Genomic DNA, 14,651 nt, shown 5'->3' with positions numbered 1-14,651 from the left:
CATAGGGTTGTCGGATTTGCACTTCAGCGAGGTCCACGGCTTCGAGGGCAGTGGCGTAGTGGTTCTGGGCAGCGGCATCCTTCACGAAGTCCCACGGAGTCGTCCGGTGTCCGTAGACTGGTTTTTCACCAGGAATTCACTTTCAGGGATCCAGGAACTGGAATGGCACCCTCTGACAAGCTAGAGTTCACAGCAAGTAGACTCAGGTCTGGTTGGCGAAGCCTTTGCTGTCCCTGAGGCTTCAAAACAGGAGGCAAGCTCTACTCCAAGCCCTTGGAGTCACTTCTCAAGCAGGAATGTAACAAAGTCCAGTTTCTGTCCCCTAGCACAGGTAGAAACAGCAACTGCAGGATAGCTCCACAAAGCACAGTCACAGGCAGGGCAGCACTTCTCCTCAGCTCTTCAGCTCTTATCCAGGCAGAGGTTTCTCTTGAATCCTTGAAGTAATCTAATTTTTCAGGGGTCTGGGTGCTCTTCTTATACCCATTTTGGCCTTTGAAGTAGGACTACTTCAAAGGAAAGTCTCTCTTGTTTGTGAGATCCTGCCTGGCCCAAGCCAGGCCCCAGACACACACCAGGGGGTTGGAGACTGCATTGTGTGAGGGCACGCACAGCCCTTTCAGGTGTGAGTGACCACTCCTCCCCTCCCTCCTAGCACAGATGGCTCACCAGGATATGCAGGCTACACCCCAGCTCCCTTTGTGTCACTGTCTAGAGAGAGGTGCAAACAGCCCAACTGTGAAAACTAACCCAGACAGGGAATCCACAAACAGGCAGAGTCACAGAATGGTTTAAGCAAGAAAATGCCTACTTTCTAAAAGTGGCATTTTCAAACACACAATCTCAAAACCAACTTCACTAAAATATGTATTTTTAAATTGTGAGTTCAGAGACCTCAAACTCCATATGTCTATCTGCTCCCAAAGGGAATCTACGCTTTAATCATATTTAAAGGCAGCCCCCATGTTAACCTATGAGAGGGATAGGCCTTGCAACAGTGAAAACCAAATTTGTTAGTATTTCACTGTCAGGACATATAAAACACATTAGTATATGTCCTACCTTAAACATACACTGTGCCCTGCCCGTCGGGCTGCCTAGGGCGTACCTTAGGGGTGTCTTACATGTAAGAAAAGGGAAGGTTTGGGCTTGGCAAGTGGGTACACTTGCCAAGTCGAATTGGCAGCTTAAAAACTGCACACACAGACACTGCAGTGGCAGATCTGAGGAATGATTACAGGGCTACTCATGTGGGTGGCACAACCAGTGCTGCAGGCCCACTATAGCATTTGAATCACAGGCCCTGGGCACCTCTAGTGCACTGTACTAGGGACTTACCAGTAAATCAAATATGCCAATCATGAAAAGCCAATTACATACACATTTTATATAAGATCCCTTGCACTTTAGCACTGGATAGCTGTGGTAAAGTGCCCAGAGTAATAAAAACAGCAAAAACAGAGTCCAGCACACATCAACAACCTGGGAAACAGAGGCAAATAGTTAGGGGAGACCACGCCAAGGATGCAAAGTCTAACAGCAGCTGCGACCCTAAATGAAGCTATGACTTTAGCTTCAAAGAAACAATCAATCATTACTCTACAATCACAATGGCAGCTGAGGCGATATAGTATGCTACTAGGGTATGAATTCCTACAATCTCATTTTAGATATCAACAAGAAACAGTTGTCTGGTCTCAGATGAAAGAATTGCACCAGAATATAGGACTGTGAGAAAAATCTCTACATATATGTACAAATACAACTGTAATAAATTCCTCAATATATGCAGCACGTGGTGAAAAGGTGACTGGCTAAAATATGTACCGTGCTTGTGAAACAAGGAGGACCAACAAACGGCAAAAGTTATCAGAGAAGCCATTATCTGTTAATGTTGGAATGTCAAGTGCCCAATTATTGATACCTGAGATGAGGTTGACAGGTACCCATACTAGATGAGCCTACTATGTTTGCCTGAATGACTTCTACTGATGAATGAACATCACAGACATGTATGATTCTTATTGGCACAAAGAAAAGGTACTATTGGCTATAAATTATTGAATTACTGTAATATGAAGACATAGTTTAAACATACAAGGGTGACTTAAAAATAAATATAAAAATGATAAAGGATGGGATTAAAAAATTCGTACTCTGTCATCCAGGCCTACTAGAGGCTATGAGGTGTCAGGTTATCTAATCCAGCTCTAAAATCTTGCATAATGTCAAAATTCTGCACAGTCTGTTATTCAAATATGGACACAATACCTGACACTGACACAGCACCTGGCCCAAAGACAGAATCAAAAGCACTTTACAGACAAGTTCATGTTGCTTTTCGCTTAAACTATCCAATGTTATTTACAAACAGACCGAGCTTTCACTCCAAAGCTTTCCTTCCCTTCACTGCACCTCCCCCACTCCTCTCATTTCCTCTCACAATTGAAGGCACTTCTGATTTCACTTATCAAAGGCGCTCCTTAGCTGGGAATTGTTTTTTTATTTGTTTCTCTGTAGGTGGGCTGTGAATTGCAGAGGTCTACTCAGGCTCCTTCCCCTTCTAGGCGCTAGGAACAGAGGTTGAAATTGGGAGGTGGTAGGACTCCTGAAAAAAGTGGTAGCCCAGCCATACCTGCATCAAGGGTCAGACCAACATTCCCACACTGAAACACTTTGTTTGGAGGGCTTCTTTGAGCTTAGCTACAGTCCTTCTTTTGCCACCCAGCTGCTATGAAAGTCTACACCTGGGTCAGATTATAAAGGTTAGCTGTTGTCATACACCTCCAAATGTTGCACCAATTGAGATACTTTCTGATATGTATCTTATTACAGGGATTTTTCTGTTCATTGTTAACTACAATTAAGTTTCACTTTGAGTGTCACAGGAAAGACATGGAATGTCACTCATAAGCACACTTAAACGATGATAATGTCACACATATGCAATATGAAATCTTGGCAGCTATGGTAGCCTACATCTGAAATTGATAGAACTGTTACGTATGCAATATCTGCTTGACTTCCCATGAGAAGCGATACTATACTACACTACTCTATACCAGCACTAAAGCAACAGTGCAGGCCCAGAAATGAACGTCATAGTAAAGAACCGTGATGGCTTAAGCATTCTAATGTTATTCAATAACTTCATAATCACTTTCAGCAACAGCACAACCCAAACCTTCCCCCACACCAGATCCCAACACCGAGCACTTTGTACACACTGAAGTGCAGACTCTTACTGTCTGGTTGCTAAAGACATCTTGGAGACTTTCATAAAGTTGACCTAGTAATGCATTCTACTTGTTGATTACCAGTGACTTTGTGGTTTGTAACGCACACTTTCTGGCTTTCCATTTGCTGGCTTTATTTGCTTTATGTTCTCCAAAATCAGTTTGTCCCTCCCATTGCCTAAACCGTGTTTCTGTATTCTTCCATGAACTCACTTTCTGTTAACAGTCCTGTAAATCTTGTTCTTATCTTGTCACATTTCCTGTGCATTCAAAGACTGAGGTTAAATGTCAGGCGCTGTCTTCCAAGGGTGCTTGCTTACTTGTCTTCCTCCAACTTCAAAGTGAGAGGGTTTATGTGACAATCTTGCTTGATACTGGGGTTAGGAAAGAGTTTTTATCTAGCACATGACAACATTTTAATGAACTGTGTAAATATTTCAGAATATATCAGAATTATGAACGCACAAGTGAAGCACATTTTATGTTATTTCTGAGTGTTTTGGAAACAAATACTTTAGTATGATTAAAATGAATCATTAAACTAGATGATGCATTTCCCACAAATTTTTGTTTGTGTTCTGTATAGTTTTACTAGTAAAACTGTATGTCTGTGCAAATGTAATGGTAATTTTAATTGAAAATGTGTTGTCTGTAATGGCAGTGCGCTACCACAACATGAATACTCCACTGTATGCCATTCCACTCTACTCTACACCACTCCACACCACTGCGCTCTATTCTGCAGCACTCCATGCCACTGCAATCTACACCACTCCACTCTGTACCACTGCACCCTATGCCACTTCATGCTACGCCTATCTGCTCTACCCTGTACCACTCCAATCTATGCCATTGCACTCTTTGCCACTCTATTCTACACCAATGCACTCTTTGCCACTGCACCCTACACCACTCCAGTCTAGGCCACACCAATCTACTCTGCACAACTCCACTCTACACCTCCCCTACCCCTGCTACTCTGCAACATGCAACACTGCACTCTATACCAATACACTCTACGCCACTGCACTTTACTCTGTAAGACTCAACTCTATGCTCCTGCACTCTGTGTCAATCCACTGTACACCACTCTAATCTACTCTCCACCACTGCACTCTCCACCACTGCACTCTCCACCACTTTGTGCCATTACACTCTATGCCACTCAATGCAACTACACTCCCCCCCACCACTCCACTCTACCCCACTTCACTCTACTTGAAAAAATCTACTCTACGCTACTGTATGCCACACTACTTCACTATGCACACTCCACCCTATGCCACTGCACTCTAAGCCACTCTACTCTTAACCACTGCACTCTATGCCAGTGCACTCTACACAACTGCACTCTATATCATTGCACTCTGCACTGCATCACTGTAGTCTATACCACTGTTCTGTATGCACTCTACTACGCCACTGCTGTCTACAGCACTCTACTCCACCCTACACCACTGCATTCTGGCACTCTACTTTACAACACTGCACTCTCTGCCACTGAACTCTATGGCACTCTACTCTGCACTACTCCACCAATGCAGTCTACACCAGTCCACTCCACTCTATGTCAGTTCAGTGTATGCCACTCTATGCCAGTGCACTCTATGCCACTCCAATACACAACACTCTCTGCCACTCCACTCTGCAACACTCTACTCCACTATTTGCCATTCCAATCTAGAACACTCCATGCCACTCTGCTCTGTGCCGCTAGCTTTGAACCATGCTGAACAGAAGCCATGCTGGTGTACAGCATGGCTAAAACACATTGGCAAAAGCAATAGCTCTTGCCTTGGCAAGACCTATTGGCTTTGCCAATGCTTGTTATATAAAGGTTGCCTGTTCTTTTATCTAAACAATCTTTTTTTCTTGTATCATCCACTGTAGTAGAATGACATTCCTGCCAATCAAATGTTTAGGTTAAAGATTGTCACAAAAGTTGTGCATGAATATGTTCTCATTTACATGCTGAAAAAACCACTGGTATATGTAACGCCCCTCGACCACCTCAAATGGATTGTTCATTTAGACATAGTCCAACAATGTTCTTGCTGGTTACGATTCCAGGTTGTTGTTTTTTTGGTCACTTCTACTCCTGGATTCTGGATTGACACAAATCAGAGAAAGGGGCAGATTATGAGCTGTGTATGTGGCTTGTGCTGTTCCTATGAATCTCCGTGGCCTATAAAAGCTGTCCACGATGAACCACGTAACCGCACACACAGCTCTAATCACCCAAAGTGGTCTCAAACCAGCCTGCTCGTGGTTTGTAGCCAGTTCCTTTGCTGCCTCCCACCTTTTCAATCATCGGTGGTGGGTCAGAGTGGATCAGCAACATGTTGAGGATTTGTGCGACGGTCTGTCTCTCCTTAGCCCGCTATGAAAGCAAACTCATCCGGATCGCACTTTCAGGCTTCAAGGTGAGCGTTGACGTGCGGCTCCAGTCCATACCACTGTTTGCCGCAATTACGGGTGGGTTGGAGGTTTCCAACGCAAGGGTATGGAAAGTACTGCAACATGCAGACTTTCCTGTGTTAAGCACCAAAATCCACATTTTATTATCCATTATCACGGCAAAACGCATGATTGTCGCTATGTATCTAATACCTAACGATCCCCATGGTGTTATTTATTGGGTGCGGTTAATGTCACACAATTATCAAGGTGCTCAAATTCCTTATGTAAATAGTTTAAATCTATTGCATAAGTAAATATTTTTTTTCTTTGCTGATGCTGCTGATTTCCAAATGAAACTACTGTCAGCTATGAAACCCAGATCTGTGCACCTAAAATCCTTCTAAAAATGACGTATGAGGTACTTTAATTTATAGCAAAACCCCCTTCCTATCATGATGAGTGGGTCAGCGAGATTTCGAGGTTTTGCATGAAGATCTGTTTGTTCAGTTCACATGCATCTTTTCCTTGTCACTCGAGATGTGTTCAGTTTCCGTGTGGTCTCTTTTTTACTTTGATGGTTACGATGTCTCTGCCACCCCTACTAACTTTACCAGTGATGCCTCTTTGGCCTCTGTCTTCATAAATGGAGCCATGGTGGTACCTGTCAGTAGAAAGACCCGTACAGTGTCCTCCCAAACTGTGGAAAGCATACATCCACGAAGGTCGACATTCTAGAATATCATTCCGTATCTTTACATGATGAAGGCAACGTTTGGGTATAAATGTAGCTAGTAGAGTTTTCCTTGATTTTTTGTATTACCACTTCACCCAATGTGGCTCTTAATGCTTTTGATGACCTGGGTAGGGAACATGTTGAATCTGGAAAGATGGTGTTTAGTGAGTGTGGTGGAAGTAGCAGAACCCTGTGTGCATGCATATAAGAAGCTCCACAAGGAAATATCTACTAGAAACAAAATAAATTACATGAAAGGTGGGGCTATAAAGCCCAGATCAAAAACCACCCAATTCCCCAAAAAGGGCACAGCCTTGAGTTGAAATAGGAATAGTGAAAGAGATGAAAAGAGGATTGCACTCCTTGCGTTTCAATATGGAGTGCAACTGTTCATTATGGGCCAGTCTGATGTAGTATCACAACCTTCCACAAAAGTCATATGGGGAGCTCAGCCCTTGCCCACAGGATTTGAAAGCAAAGACATGATGCATTTTAGATGAGTATTGAGGCAATTCAACCTAGCTTTGGCCAATATTGAAATCACAAAGGCAACCAGTGAACCCACAACTTGTTTGGGTTTAAATATAGGTATTGTGATTTTAGTAACAGTTCATATAGTACTCATAGCTTCCTGAATGTCCAGGCCTTTTACTTGGGAGGAGCAGATTGTCCAATGGCTGTCAATTTAATTTGAGCCACGTCTGTTCTAAAGTATAGTCAGGCTCTCAGAGTGACAAAATGGTCATCTGTACCAGCTATAATTAATTTCTGTGCTGAATTTGTATTATCCATATGAGCCAGGAAAAGCCTTTCATATTATGTAGGAGTACCAGGGTAACTGCGGGTCAATGCATTTTTTTTATTCCCTTTGGCACTTTGGCTTTTTATTAATCTGGCAGATTATTTACTCTAGTTCTCTCTGTACTCAGTGGTCCAACATTATGCAGGAAGGTTAATTATTATGTCTGCGGGAATTAATATTGATCATCAGCTATCTCCAAACCAAACAGTTTTAGAGCATGAATCCTGCAGGCCTGGTAATGTGCCCTTAAATTGACTCAATGAGAAGGGTGTGTTAATTTTGGAATCCGACTTTCACACTAGTATTACAAAGTGCAATCAGACCTTCAACTATTGGCAGTGCATTTTCCTCCATGTAATATATGGAGGGAATAGTGCAGTGAACACAGTTATGTATATGTAGTGCCATATAGGAAAACTGGCTGCAAATCCTCTTGTGCTTGTTGTGTCCCTTTACCAGTGTGGAAATGTGTATAAGTATGTATGTATGGGTATTTTTAAAACACATACCTGGCTAGGAAGCAACAGAGCTTGGAATTAAGGCTGTGGACCCATGAATATGATTCAGAGTTTTTTCCCGAGAAATTAGTAACTTGTTGTAGGAAGTTGGCTCTGTATGCACTATTTCAAAGTAAGGAATAGTATGCACAGAGTCCAAGGGTTCCCCTTACAGGTAAGATAGTGGCAAAAAGAGATAATACTAATGCTCTATTTTGTGGTAGTGTGGTCGAGCAGTAGGCTTATTAAAGGAGTAGTGTTAAGCATTTGTTGTACATACACACAGGCAATAAATGAGGAACACACACTCAGAGACAATTCCAGGCCAATAGGTTTTTGTTATAGAAAAATATATTTTCTTAGTTTATTTTAAGAACCACAGGTTCAAATTCTACATGTAATATCTAATTTGAAAGGTATTGCAGGTAAGTACTTTAGGAACTTTGAATAATCACAATATCATACATACGTTTTACATAAAACACATTTAGCTGTTTTAAAAGTGGACACAGTGCAATTTTCACAGTTCCTGGGGGAGGTAAAGTAATGTTACTTCTTGCAGGTAAGTAAACCACCTACGGGGTTCAAATTGGGGTCCAAGGTAGCCCACCGTTGGGGTTTCAGAGCAACCCCAAAGTTACCACACCAGCAGCTCAGGGCCTGTCAGGTGCAGAGTTCAAAGTGGTGCCCAAAACGCCTAGGCTTCAATGGAGAGAAGGGGGTGCCCCGGTTCCAGTCTGCCAGCAGGTAAGTACCCGTGTCTTCGGAGGGCAGACCAGGGGGTTTTGTAGGGCACCGGGGGGGACACAAGCTCACACAAAAAGTACACCCTCAGCGGCACTGGGGCGGCCGGGTGCAGTGTGCAAACACGCATCGGGTTTTCAATAGGTTTCAATGAGAGACCAAGGGGTCTCTTCAGCGATGCAGGCAGGCAAGGGGGGGGGCTCCTCGGGGTAGCCACCACCTGGGCAAGGGAGAGGGCCTCCTTCAGGTGCTGGGGGCTGCGGGTGCAGGGTCTTTTCCAGCCGTCGGGATTTTAGAGTCAGGCAGTCGCGGTCAGGGGGAGCCTGGGGATTCCCTCTGCAGGCGTCACTGTGGGGGCTCAGGGGGGACAACTTTGGTTACTCACAGTCTCGGAGTCGCCGGAGGGTCCTCCCTGAGGTGTTGGTTCTCCACCAGTCGAGTCGGGGTCGCCGGGTGCAGTGTTGCAAGTCTCACGCTTCTTGCGGGGATTGCAGGGGTCTTTAAATCTGCTCCTCTGGATACAAAATTGCAGTCTTTGTTGAACAGGGCCGCTGTTCTCGGGAGTTTCTTGGTCTCTTGGAAGCAGGGCAGTCCTCTGAGGATTCAGAGGTCGCTGGTCCCAGGGAAAGCGTCGCTGGAGCAGTTTTCTTCTGAAGGCAGGAGACAGGCCGGTAGGACTGGGGCCAAAGCAGTTGGTGTCTTCTTTCTTCTTCTGCAGGGGTTTTCAGCTCAGCAGTCCTCTTCTTCTGTAAGTTGCAGGAATCTAAATTCTTAGGTTCAGGGAAGCCCTTAAATACTAAATTTAAGGGCGTGTTTAGGTCTGGGGGGTTAGTAGCCAATGGCTACTAGCCCTGAGGGTGGGTACACCCTCTTTGTGCCTCCTCCCAAGGGGAGGGGGTCACATTCCTATCCCTATTGGGGGGATCCTCCATCTGCAAGATGGAGGATTCCTAAAAGTCAGAGTCACTTCAGCTCAGGTTGCCTTAGGGGCTGTCCTGACTGGCCAGTGACTCCTCCTTGTTTTTCTCATTATCTCCTCAGGCCTTGCCGCCAAAAGTGGGGCCGTGGCCGGAGGGGGCGGGCAACTCCACTAGCTGGAATGCCTTGTGGTGCTGGAACAAAGGGGGTGAGCCTTTGAGGCTCACCGCCAGGTGTTACAGCTCCTGCAAGGGGGAGGTGATAGCATCTCCACCCAGTGCAGGCTTTGTTACTAGCCACAGAGTGACAAAGGCACTCTCCCCATGTGGCCAGCAACATGTCTCGAGTGTGGCAGGCTGCTAAAACCAGTCAGCCTACACAGGTAGTTGGTCAAGGTTTCAGTGGGAACCTCTAAGGTGCCCTCTGGGGTGTATTTCACAATAAAATGTACACTGGCATCAGTGTGCATTTATTGTGCTGAGAAGTTTGATACCAAACTTCCCAGTTTTCAGTGTAGCCATTATGGTGCTGTGGAGTTCGTGTTTGACAGACTCCCAGACCATATACTCTTATGGCTACCCTGCACTTACAATGTCTAAGGTTTTGCTTAGACACTGTAGGGACACAGTGCTAATGCACTGGTGCCCTCACCTATGGTATAGTGCACCCTGCCTTAGGGCTGTAAGGCCTGCTAGAGGGGTGACTTATCTATACTGCATAGGCAGTGTGAGGTTGGCATGGCACCCTGAGGGGAGTGCCATGTTGACTTACTCGTTTTGTCCTCACCAGCACACACAAGCTGGCAAGCAGTGTGTCTGTGCTGAGTGAGGGGTCCCCAGGGTGGCATAAGCTATGCTGCAGCCCTTAGAGACCTTCCCTGGCATCAGGGCCCTTGGTACCAGGGGTACCAGTTACAAGGGACTTACCTGGATGCCAGGGTGTGCCAATTGTGTAAAACAAAAGTACAGGTTAGGGAAAGAACACTGGTGCTGGGGCCTGGTTAGCAGGCCTCAGCACACTTTCAAATCAAAACATAGCATCAGCAAAGGCAAAAAGTCAGGGGGTAACCATGCCAAGGAGGCATTTCCTTACACTTGTTGTACTATTATTAGCGTTCTCTGAAAAGTCTGAAGCTTGTTCCTGAATTACATAAGGGAATATTATAATGTGTCACAAAAACTGCCCGCATACCATGCAATATCTGATTTCTAACATGGGAAATGTTTTCACCTGATTTTTTATCCACGCTTGAAATGAGGGCCAAAGTGTATGTTAAGAAAGGAGGCAATCAAATTGTTTTCCTTTAAATAATTTCTTCTGGAACATAAGTACTTCCCCATCAGTGCCAACTTTGAACTCAGCACTGTTACATTGGCTTTGTGTTATATGGATGCAGTAGTGAGTGATTGGTTCAATCACTGCCCCATGACTATGCCATCTATTCAATTAAAGATGAAAGGCTGCGGGTCCAATGATATCTTTTCAGTGAATTCTGGCACAAGTTTCTTACTTTGAGTCATGTACCAGGGACAAAAGTTAGGGAACCATTTAAAATATGACGGAGCAGGTGATCCTCTGTAAATCGTCAGGACTCCGGTTAACCTGCCTCATTTAGAGGCGGGTTAGTGGTCGAGTTCCTGAAAATGGCACCTCAGCTGACTCTGTAGTTGGAAACGTTTGACCAATGACCTATCTGCCACAGGGCCATTGTTTGGTGTGTGCTGGGAGACCATTAAAAAAGGCTTTTCGGTGGACATTCTTCCTGCCACAGACCAGCGAGTGAGGCAATGGAAACCAGGCAGGAAATTTAATATAATGACCCCTGAAATACAGGGAGAATAATCTATTCATATCATGGACATTTGTTTTTTTATTTCACAAACAAATCCCTGGCTCTGGACCTTTGGTTCTGAAAAACAAAAACACACTGTAAGCAGCCCACCATAATTTGGTGGCCTGCTTGGCATGCATCTCACCAATTGTGCCCCTGCTGTATCGGCCACAGCACTTTTAGTGAAAATGTCCTTGGAGTACGGTGAGCAACTCATACTAGCTGCTGGGAGCTGTGCCAGGGATGGGTGCCAGCCGGCCCCGTGGCTTGGCGGCTCTTATTTTAGATAACCTGTTGCTAGTCCCACATCAGCAAGTAGAAAGCCGTAAACAGTTCCACTCATGTGATAATGTATTCATATTTTCTTGATTTTCAGATGATTCATCTTGAAACTGAATGAAAACGTCTCTAAAAAATAATTCTTGTTGATTTGTTTTTGTGCTTTGCCAAGCAGAGGGCGAGGAGGATGAAGAGGAGGAGGAAAAAGATGAGGACGAGGAAGAGGATGATGATGATGAGGAAGAGGACGATGAAGACAAAGATGCTGAGTCCTTGGATGACAGTGTTGAGGGTGAAATCGAGGTTCTAGCATTCACTCTTCCAGTTGTGGCTTCCATTAAAACTCCAGCAGAAAAGACCAATCAGCAGGCACTGGAAGAGGTATCCTACCGGGTGCCTGACACTTTGGAATGGGAGAAGCAGAACCTGGGTCTTGGTAAGTGGAAACACCATATCTTCAACCACATGTGCTTCTTAGCTAACTTACATTGGGACAATTACTCCAATTCCTGGAGTGAACTCTCAATATGGAGTAGAATCCACCTGCCAAATTTCCTCGACAATAAGGATAATATTGTTGAGGAGGTTCAGCAGTTGAATTCCACTACTTATAGAGTTTCCTTCACAAAATGAAATGGAGGATTTTCAGTTTGGTGTAACAAAGACTCAAAGTGTTTCAGAATATGTTTGTGGTATCAATGTTAAGAAATCAGTTTTGTGAATGTTGTACATAAAGGCTGGTCACAGAGTGGTGATGTCTACACTGGCACAAGAGACCGCCCTGCAAATGCCCACTAGCTGTATTATATCTGTAGAGTGTTCTGAGTATTAAGCAATTGTATCTATAAATCCACACTGGCCCGTCTGTGCAGTTGAAAATTTGCAAGTAAAGTCTTGGCATTATAAGTAATCCTGTACCCTGACTCCAGAGTGTTTCTCTTTGTCAAGCACTGCAATTACTTTTTAAGGTTGCACAATGTGAAGTGACCTGTGCTTTTGGTCTGGACTCTATGGTGTTCTACACTAAAGTAAAGTGATGTGGTTCAGCAGGTGCAATCAAACTTTTACTATGAGTGATAAAGGGCTATAAATACTGGCCTATGATGGCATGATAATCGAGGAAAGGCCAACAGGGAAATACTACAAAGTTATGTTGTGTTTTATGTTATGTTATGTTATGGTATGTTATGACGAGTTGTTTGGTGCGCATATCACCCTTGATAGTCCCAACAACTTCAGATTGGATTATCATCCACCAATGGGGAAAATTTTGTAAAGCAATCATAGCCCAGCAATTTTGTGTACGTCTTTTAGACACTTTGGCAGACTTGATCATTTTGGTCATCTGTTTTGCATTGAAATTAGAAAAGTGAGTGCTTTCTAAAAAATGTATATATTCAAAATGACCAGCACCTCTCTGTGGCTTTGGGATATAACCATCTCACATCTCCTTATTGATTAGTGGATCTCTATTAGAATTTAAAATACTATCATCAACTTCCATAATTAATTGTCACAATTTACAAAAATTTTGATTTTGTAGATCTGAATTCATAAGGGTCCACCTTTTTAGGTCGAGCGTGCAAGTACTTTGACCGGTTGTAAGTATTGTGGGCTTTTAACCACGCCCATCACTTTAATTTCTTCCTGGGATTGCTTTTTAAAAATCACTTCATGTAATTGGTATATGCTTTATGTTTGTCCCACCTTGAGGTTGTTTTTGTCACGCCTTGCAGACTGCCCCTGTTACATGGATTATTGCATGATTGCCAATATACTTCAGCGTGGGCACACTATTTTTTTCTTTTGACTCTCTCCTTCATGCTGTATGGTGGCCATGGCGCACACAGCACGAATAGGCACAAAAGCGTGAACTCAATTGGCAGTATTGGAGCGCTGGTCACATTGTACACAGTTACCTGATCAGATTAATTTGTAATGGCTCTCCCCTTAAAACACTTGAAATTGGTAAATACTTTACGTAACACAGAAATCCTCAAAGCGAAAGTGGCTCTCCCAGCACAGCGGGAGAGCTGATACTACAATATTGATGGCACTCGGGAAACTTGCCCCATAATGTTTTTCAGGGCATTACTTTTACAAAACATTGTTGCTCATTGCTCAGCCTGTGGTGGTCCTAGGACAATGGGACCACCACTAAAACGCTCAGCACGATACACTCTTTCTGTCTAGGTCACCCCTGAGTTCTCAGACTATGTTAGTGAGGACTCCAAAATATTAACCCCTACCACCATTCATTATCTTTTTAAGTTCTCTCATGGCTGGAACTTTTGTTTTACAGCTGGGAGAAGTTTTGTTTCATGGGCCTTGTGTGTAATCTCATTGCAATAGGCCTGTTAGCCTTGAAAATGTATAATGCAGTACATCCTCTAGGGGCTACAAATATGGTTACACAGCATTACTTTCTCCCATACTTTTTTCATGTAGTTATGCTCTCTAAGGGCTGACTGTATGGTTACCTGACCATGTTTCTTCCAAATACTGTTTTTATTGTGATGTCTTCTAGGGGCTTTCTGAGCATTGCAGTCATCATACTATAAAATTCATGGCATGAAAACTTGCCCCATAATGCTTTGCAGGCCATTACTTTTACGAAACAGTTTTTGCTCATAACTAAGCCTATGGTGGTCCAAGGACAATGAGACCTCCCACAAAACGCTCTTTCTGTCTACATCATCTCTGGGTCCCCACACTAGGTTACTGGGGAAGAGGGGAACCTAAAATAATAACCCCTCCCACCATTCTGTGTCTTTTTAGCTTTCTCAGGGCTAGAACTTTTGTTTAACAGCTGGGAGAAGTTTTGTTTTAAATGCCTTGTTTGTAATATTATTGCAGTGGGCCTGCTAGCCCTAAAGACACCCTCTAGGGGCTAAGAATATGGTTACACTGAATTACTTTCTCCTGTTTTTTTCATGGATTATGCTACATGACCATGTTTCTTTTAATTGATATTTTTGTTATGGTGCCCTCTAGGGGCTGTTTTGAGCATAACAGACTTATGCCAAACGTTTATTTCTGATAAAGGTTTAAATTATAATTGTATATGTTTTAATAATCTCTCCTTATTAAAGCCATTATGACCATGATTCAGGCCAACTTAAAATCCTTATTACACTGTTACTGTTTGCACACTCATAATATGTTTGGGTGACCTTTCTAGTTTATTTCTCCTCTGTGGCTGTCTTGTGTC

At 43.7% G+C, this 14,651-nt stretch overlaps 1 protein-coding gene across 5 annotated transcripts in view; it reads left to right on the top strand.

Moving 5' to 3' along the window:
* Nucleotides 1–14,651, top strand: part of ARMH4 (armadillo like helical domain containing 4) — a 645,165-nt gene that overhangs the window by 236,841 nt on the left and 393,673 nt on the right. For all 5 annotated transcript variants that reach the window (XM_069207449.1, XM_069207448.1, XM_069207447.1 and 2 more), the window contains one exon: nt 11,616–11,876. In XM_069207449.1, the coding sequence (XP_069063550.1) occupies nt 11,616–11,876 (261 nt within the window). The remainder of the gene's footprint in view (nt 1–11,615; nt 11,877–14,651) is intronic.

Source organism: Pleurodeles waltl, chromosome 9, assembly GCF_031143425.1.
Source record: "Pleurodeles waltl isolate 20211129_DDA chromosome 9, aPleWal1.hap1.20221129, whole genome shotgun sequence".
NCBI lineage: Eukaryota > Metazoa > Chordata > Amphibia > Caudata > Salamandridae > Pleurodeles > Pleurodeles waltl.
The sequence above is the reverse complement of the archived record's forward strand: the minus strand, read 5'-3'. Positions and strand labels throughout refer to the sequence as shown.